Source organism: Chelonoidis abingdonii, chromosome 7 (genome assembly GCF_003597395.2).
Source record: "Chelonoidis abingdonii isolate Lonesome George chromosome 7, CheloAbing_2.0, whole genome shotgun sequence".
Lineage (NCBI taxonomy): Eukaryota > Metazoa > Chordata > Testudines > Testudinidae > Chelonoidis > Chelonoidis abingdonii.
In genome coordinates, this window is record NC_133775.1 from 95,052,729 (window position 1) to 95,060,908 (window position 8,180).

Genomic DNA, 8,180 nt, shown 5'->3' on the forward strand with positions numbered 1-8,180 from the left:
ATCTGGTTCCAAAGATTGAGACGTAGTATAATTAGCACAGTTTCTTGGACACCTGGCAACAAAGGGCTTGACTACACTTTGCTTTGCACTGGTTTAACTAAATTGGTAGAAAAAAACTTCATTTGATTAAGTCAGTGTAACTCTCTAGTGTTTATGCATTTATACCGATATCCAAATGTTTAAATTAGGGCAAAAACCTTAGACCAACCCTAAGGATAGATGTTAGGGCCCAAGAGGGATTTAAGCAACAAAAAGGCTTAAAAATCTACAAGAAAAAGTGAGTTGCTAGAGTGGAGGATAGCATATTAACCACTGGTTCTCTTCCCTCCAGAAAGAAGAAAAATCCCAGAAGTTTTCTTTCTACAAGGAGACTTCTTAACTCCAGCTGATTTTACACAAAATGTTTTTAATCTCATTCTGCTGTTTTGCAAAAAAAAAAAAGTTTTAAAATATTCACAGATTTCAAAAATGTGTAATGTAAGTGCTTGTTTATGTTTCTATTCATAACAGTATTTGGCCCTTCCAAGTTTATAACTGTAACAGTATCAAAATTACAATCTTGTGTCAGACACCAAAATGAAAAACCTATGGGGGGGAAATCAATTTTATTTATCCGGACTCCACGCCATCCCCATCCCTACCTTGAAAACACATACTCATGTCACTCATGAGACATTCCCGGGCTGCTTCTTGAACTAACAGGGCTCAGCCTTGGCACAATTCTAACACTGCAGTGACCTACTTTGTAACAGACATTTCCATAGAACCAAAAGAAAAATGAACTTCCAGCCAAATCGCCGTGAAGAAAAAAAAGTGAAATGCCAGCACTAAACTACTACACCACTTTTATTAAGAAAAATTAGTTAAAATGTATCCACCAAAGTCTAAAGAGAGTGCAAGGATTGGCAGAATCCTCCTGAAATATGCAATACTCTTTTAAGTGAACATTGTTTTTATTTCATTTTCTGCACCTGCTCTTAGCCTAGCTTAATTCCTCCATAAACCCTGGAATCCAGAGTACTTTCCCTCTGAGGAAAGAGTTTGAGATGTAACAGATGGATTAAACAATAGAGAATTCTGTAACTCAAACAGTAACAAGGTGTTCACAAGAGCTTTTTTGTTTTTTAACCTTTTACTTAATAAAATGCTTTGGACTTTAGTTAAGCTTCTTTGCTCAGCTTTCACACCAGCTTTGAAACAGAAACCCCAGGCACTTTGGCAGGTCATCTGTGTCACTGTAACTTCTAGAGTTGCCTCTGCTGAAATGCTAGTTGGTAAATTCCTGCTGACATAGGCCAGAACAGCTGCAAACTTTGGGACGGTTCAAGTCAGCATGGGTTTTCCCTTCCTCCTACAGCGATACTCCTGAGTAAATCATGACAAACATCACTATCCTCCTATAGTAACAGTAAATCAAAGCTGGATTCATCACAGAAACAGTGAATGTGTGCCTGTAAAAGAGAAATACAGGTTTAAACTATTAATGGACCAAAGATTACACTAATAGTATGTTCCAAGAAAACCGGGTCTGAAAGGCAAGAGGGAGGAGAAAACAGCGTTTGGTTGCTGTTGAAATAGTTCTGACTGCACATGCATCATATTTTAAATTATTAGAATATAAAACTGCCTGGAAAAATGAACAAAAATATATGCAGCAACAGGAATAAAGTAAAATGTGATAACCTAGCAGCTGAAATCTACTTAATTTTTTCATTTCTAGCCTTCTCATTCTCCCTGTTTCCTGTCTACGATTTGCTCTCTTCTGAGCATTCCCCAGCACCCACCCTTCCATCTCCTGTATCTTTCCTTTTCTACTTTCTTTTAAGTGGTCATATAGCCTAATAGCAAAACCCACCTTCGCTCAGGGTTTGGAGAGTCTGTTTCTGTGCCTGGGTGTGTTCTACTCTCAAGTACCACTTGCCTCACCCAAAGCTCCAGCCTCCAACCTTTAAGAGTCCAGCTGTATGAGAACCCCTCTCTAGCGTAGATAAGTGTTTTAGCATTTCCTAAGTAATGCTGTACTTCACACGTACTAAGAGTTTAGAGATGCTTATGAGAGACTGATCTTTAATTTTTTAATTAATAATTGCCATGTCAAACTGTATTAGCCATTTTATTAATAGTAGAACTCCACTAGTCCACATTAAGAGTTCTACTGCAAATTAGAGAGAAAGCAAACGAAATGCATCAGAGATAATACAGCTCAAGAGGATCCCTGTTCATTTATTTGACCAATGCAGTTTACATGTATTTAGAGACCCCTATAATGATCTAGCAAAAGATACTATTTAGTGTGTTTTGTGAAAGTAGCAAAAGTCTCAGTAACATGAGGCTTCTCTGCCACACACTACTATTAAATCTTTCCTGGGAAATTGGGAGAGACATTGGCCCTCTGCATGTGCAAATCATGCAGTGTATGCATTAGCAAAGCGAAAATTATTCACTTGCATTAACAGTCCAGGGGATGATTTCTTCTACCCACTGAAAGAATCCTATCTGCTCTGTATCTCCTAAGCCCTAGAACACTGCCATATTTCCCTTTCCATAAATCATTCCAGTCCTCACCATGCACACTTCCCCTTCCCTTCCCATGGTGCGCAAACACACATACATCTGCCTCAACTATCCTCTGCAGATACTAAGTGAAGGATAAAGCTTAAAATCAATTGCACACCCATTTATCTCACTAAAGGTTCCCACTGGCACTACTTGTCCCCCTAGTCAACCGCCTCAGCAGTGAGGTCACAGATTGAACAGGCCAAAGGGACTGAACTATCCTCCTCTAACCCTAGAGATGGTGCCTCCAGGCCAGAGGGAAAATGTCTTTTAGTACAGCAACATATGCTTCACTAGACAAAGGGGCCACACATAGCAATGCGGGAGAAGAAATACTTTCATATGTGAAGATGGCAGACGGACTGTAATGAGTGGTGGCTATTTGATGAGAGCCTATGACCTGACTGTGTCTCAGGAATTAATGACAGGGCGACCTCAACTACAATGGATACCTTCTTATTTATAAGCAAAACAATACAGCTAGCTATTAATATTAGCAAGCACATGCAGGCACTGCTCCTAGGAATTCAGTGAATGTCTTTGCAGGCCCTTTTAACTCACTATTCCAATTCCAAAAAACAAAAACAAAAAAGCAGCAAAACAGCCTTTAGTTATAGTGACTTCCTGTCTTTCCCTAGGAGGAGCTATGTAATGGGAAAAACTGCTAAGGGCATTTTACCCTTAAAAATAACAAATTCTGCCACACTCATATGATTTGTTTGTTTGTTTTTAAATCCCTTCTTTCTCTTTAACAAAGCGCTGCTAAAACAGCACAAAGCCCATTGTGCTCTCCTGCTCCTTCCCTTCCCCCTCCGAATACCACAGTGATTAAAAGCGAGTTCTCCTTTAAATAAAACAACAGTCACTAAAAAAATAATGCAAAGCACTGAAGTAGTCATGAGACGCCTTGTGCATATTTGGTTGGTGGAGTAGCTGGAACTCCCTCTCCTTTGGCTTGAGCCTGTAAGCATCTGAGGTTTTGAAACTACGATCTAAACCAGCTTTTCTGCTTTTTAAATAGCCTTGCTCTGGTTCCATAGCACAGGCACAAAAGTCGCAAGAAAGCATCTGGTGGCTTTTTTTTTTTTTTTTTTTAAATAGATAGCTTTATGCTTTCCCAAATTTTTATTGACAGCCTGCTTCACTCATTCCAATGTTTCCTCGACTCCTTGCTAATCTTTCCTGTATACATGGTGAAGGAATGGCCAGGTACGATCTCCTATTCCTGAAGCTGGCATGTGAACTGCTCAGTCACTCTGGGTGGTGTTTTCACTTCTTTAAACACTAACCAATGAGCTCTATGGCAATTATGAGGGCAGATTATAGGCCACTCCTATGACGGAAATCAAAACTTTACCAAACCCTCTGCCCCAAAACATTTCAAGGTGACCTAAGCACTGGCAGTATGATGAATCAGGCTGAATAGGGACAATATATTTGATGTGGCAATGTAGTGTACCGTATCACTGTGATAACTCTGATCTCCTTATGATTTTGATTTGCTTTTAACCTCCATTACTATGGCCTCTCCATTGCAACACCTGTACAATCATCACCTATTAACCTGCCATTGGAAGCAATGGTACATTTCCATTAGCACAGCACGTGCGTTCTATTTAAAACAACACCACAGCAATGAAGTGGTTACTGTAGACTGAAGCACCACAAATGCTGAGTGATCATATACAACAGTCAGAAAGCTAGGATTTCTTTCCTACTGCATCTTCTCCGTATCCTTCTTTGCATTAATGATTCTTTCACACATAGGTTTTCAGTTACCGTAATGCAGTCAGATCTGACTCAAGACCCCAAACACACAAGAAATTTTTCTAGGACTATTAACTTTTAGGGATGGTGGAAAAAAGAAAGTATATCAAAGCCATATACTTACTTTGCCAAGTGGTTCATGAGCATCTGCAGCATCTGTCTGTTTTTTTCTGGGAGCCGATGAACAAGGTTGTGGATCTCTGAGATTCTGGATTCCTGATTCTCCAGCTCTGCATTGGGAAACAAGATATTATTCGATCTGCTACCTGCTTATTTTTATTTAAAAAAAAAAACCTAAAACAACCCACCCAGATCAGGACAGAGATTCAATCAGAGATGTAGGCGTCTTGAATACAGCTAGGTGGTGAATGGTTCACCAATACCGTGAATATTTTCAAGATTTCAGAGATCAGAATGGCCAATAGCCAATCTACAGAGTCAGTCTCTGTCTCTCAATCCCTCCTGTCAGACCTGTTCCATTCTGTGAAATAATTAAATATTTGTTGCACCTGACAGACTGGGCACTCAACTGAGATGCAGGTGACTCAGGTTTAAGACCATCCTGCGGGGAATATTTAAATTATTTATACTAAATGGAACAGTTCCCACAGGAGAGAGTGAAATTGGCAAGGACGGACTTGAGCCTGGACCTTCCACATTGTAATCACCAGGCTACAGGCTATTCTGGGGATGACGGGGAACGTCTATCTCTATTTCTTTTTACCCAGGTAGTCTCCCATGATGAAAACAAGTTTCTTAAAAAAAAGGGACACACAAACCAAAACGGGTGAACTAAAGGACTGAGGATGGAAGTTGACAAAATGCCAAACAAAGCCAAGGCACTTGTGACCGGAGAACAGGCTGATTGTACTTCAATTGGCTACCATTTGGCTAGTTTCAACAGAGAAAGCAGCTCAATGTGCTTGTATAATAAATATTCAGTCTCCATAAGGGTAACTTTAGCCTGATAACTAGAAAGGTTTTGACAACTGGTCATCCTTATTTCATTCACAAAAGTGGAAATATCTTAATATTTGCATTTCATTTATAGCATGAGGCCTTTGGTGATAGTCATTGGAAGCCATCTTGTTAAAAGCCCTCCCTTGGATATTTCATCCTCCCTTTCCCTTCTAGAAAGGGCAGGTTCAAATGGAGTCAGTTCAGCACATTAACGTACCACAAGAAAGACTAGCAATATCAGCAGCTATGTACCTGGTTTTTGTTTTGAGATTCAAGGATGCTAAACTCTTTACAAACAATTAACAACCTCACAATGGCCCCGTGAGTTTAGAACACAACATCCTCACAGAAATAAATCTGAAACACGGAGAATTTGAGTGATTTGCCCAAAGTCAGTGAGAGAGTGAAATAAGGGAACTGGATTTCTGATTCCTGGTCCCAAACGCCATTCAATACCTCAGAACAGCACTGAATAGCTTCATATCTACCAATGTCTGCAACTTAAATCCATAATTACACACCAAACAGAGCCCCTGCCTCATATAGTGCACAGAATGGACAGTGCTCACTTAATAAGCAGCTATTCAATATTTTTGATTTCTCCTTATTGTTCAATGTGTGGCCCCAGGACTTGTATATTCAGCACTATTCCCGTTCTGTACTGAAGATAGAATTGCTCATTTCTTCACAAGCTTTTCTCTTTTCACTTTATTTCTGAGTGTTTTTCAAATATTAGCGAATTTATTTTCACTACACTCCTGTGACGTGAGGGGGTGGAGCATGCCTAGAGAAGATGAATCTTTGGGGATTTTAGAGGCTAAAATCTAAGAAGTCTCCACTGAGCATGTACAAGCTACAATTTTTGAAAGGCTTACAACTTGGCCAAATGTGGGCAGATTTTCATGGGGACAGCAAAAAGTCACATCCCTGACACAAAAGCCACCCACTGACATCTCTTATCAAATTTCAAGTCCTCCTAAACAGTATGGTGGCACTAGAGCTTTTGAAAGAAAAGGTAACCAGGACTTTTTAGATTGCGCAAAAAAACCACCTTATTTTTCCCTTGCCTCATTCTCAGAAATGCAGCACCCATTTTAGCCGAAATTTTCCAAGAAAAATCAGCCCGAGGTACACACTTCATGGCAAATTTATGCTCAAACTGTTAAGTGTGACAAAATTATAGGCAACTGAAAACAGGGTCTAAAAATGGGAAGTGACAGGCAATCTCAGTAGGTGGTTCTACCAAACCTTCCTATAACTGTAGTAGGAATTTGGTATGCATCTGTGCTCTATAATGAGACTTCAATGACTAACATCCACTTGTCACTATCTCTCCTTAAATGAGTAGGGGATTCATTTCATGGAGCTGTATCTCCACTGCAGTTAGAACCAAACTGCTACATAACAGCTGATCAGAACTATGAACCTCAGTGTTAAAACTGTAGGACTATTGAAAAGCAGTGGAAGAAAGGATGATAGAGAGTGACTACTGAAGATAGAACAGATTGAATTAGATTACTGGAAAAGCACTGCCTAATAAGTGCTACTGTCACCTGTAAATCTGATCTACACATAGATTTCGTACCGTGTGATTTTTTTAACTTAAGTAGTTATTGTGATACAATCCCTAGTGGGAGCACGGTTGTACTGATACAAAGGTGCTATGTAGAAATCAGCTATACCAGTATAAACACTTTTATACTGGCATAGCTGCCTCCACACTAGAATTGTTCTGCTTTAATTATACCAATATACCACCCACCAGCACTTAGACTCTTTAAAAAACAGTACACTTAACAACATGCACCTTGCATCTCAATTCCAATTTTGTTTTACTGCATTTACCAAAGTCTGTTTTGCATCAGGAGTTCAGTGGGAGAGTACTGGCATTGGGGTTACACTCAGTTGTTTGCAAAGGAATTTTTCTCTTTAGAAGGTTGTCACAAGCACACATGCACAAAAACTTACTTGCTGCTTTGATGAAGCTTCTTTGAAACTGGTACATCATGAGCGGTCCAGGGAGCATTCTGGAATAGGAATAGCAAAACGTACACAATTGAGCAATAAAATAATCACTGAAACACTGAAAAGCAGCTTGGAGTCTGTTGTTCCCATAAACCCATTCTTAAATCATAAAGGACACAGCTAAGCAATACCAACTTTCCTAACTAGTTTCCTCTCATCAGAAAAAACATAAGATACAGAGGGGGCTTTGTTTTAGTTTTCGTTTCCTCTCTTCAATTGAATCAACTACCACTGCAGAATTACCAAGATATATAAAAGAAATAACTGGCCAAACTTTCCTATAAATTCTCCAAACCTTGTATTATATATAAACAAAATACTAAGCGACTTGATGTTAAAATGTGTCACAGAAAACAGCACTAAAATTCTAATAATCATCATTTCCATAATGAATTGTCCACATCCACCCATTTTTGTGCCTTGGAAATCTTAACATGTATTTTGAAGGAAAGCCTGTGTAAACTTTGGTTCTGATGAAAACGAGAGACCAAGAGCACTGGCTAAAGCTATGCATGGCACTTGGTAGTGCTGTGCTAATTCTCTGTGCAGATCCTAAAATGGATCGCAATCCTGTCCTGCAGCTTCTCTAATATTTTAGTCATGGGCTCCTCTCAGATTTGCCTATACACTTCAGTCCTGACCTGTGAAATGACCTACTATTCCAGTCCTGTGTCTCATACTCTCACCTTATTCCTGTGCTAACCGTTCATAGATTCATAGACTCTAGGACTGGAAGGGACCTCGAGAGGTCATCCAGTCCAGTCTCCTGCCCTCATGGCAGGACCAAATACTGTCTAGACCAGCCCTGATAGACATTTATCTAACCTACTTTTAAATATCTCCAGAGATGGAGATTCCACAACTTCCCTAGG

The 8,180-nt window shown here is 39.6% G+C and overlaps 1 protein-coding gene across 2 annotated transcripts in view; it reads right to left on the reverse strand.

Annotated features, from left to right (window-relative positions):
* The window catches only part of ARHGAP26 (Rho GTPase activating protein 26), a 324,880-nt gene that overhangs the window by 122,191 nt on the left and 194,509 nt on the right, over positions 1-8,180 (reverse strand). For both annotated transcript variants that reach the window (XM_032769159.2, XM_032769157.2), the window contains exons 16-17: positions 7,252-7,310; positions 4,448-4,553 (exon numbers count right to left, since the gene is read on the reverse strand). In XM_032769159.2, coding sequence (XP_032625050.1) covers positions 4,448-4,553; positions 7,252-7,310 — 165 coding nt within the window. The remainder of the gene's footprint in view (positions 1-4,447; positions 4,554-7,251; positions 7,311-8,180) is intronic.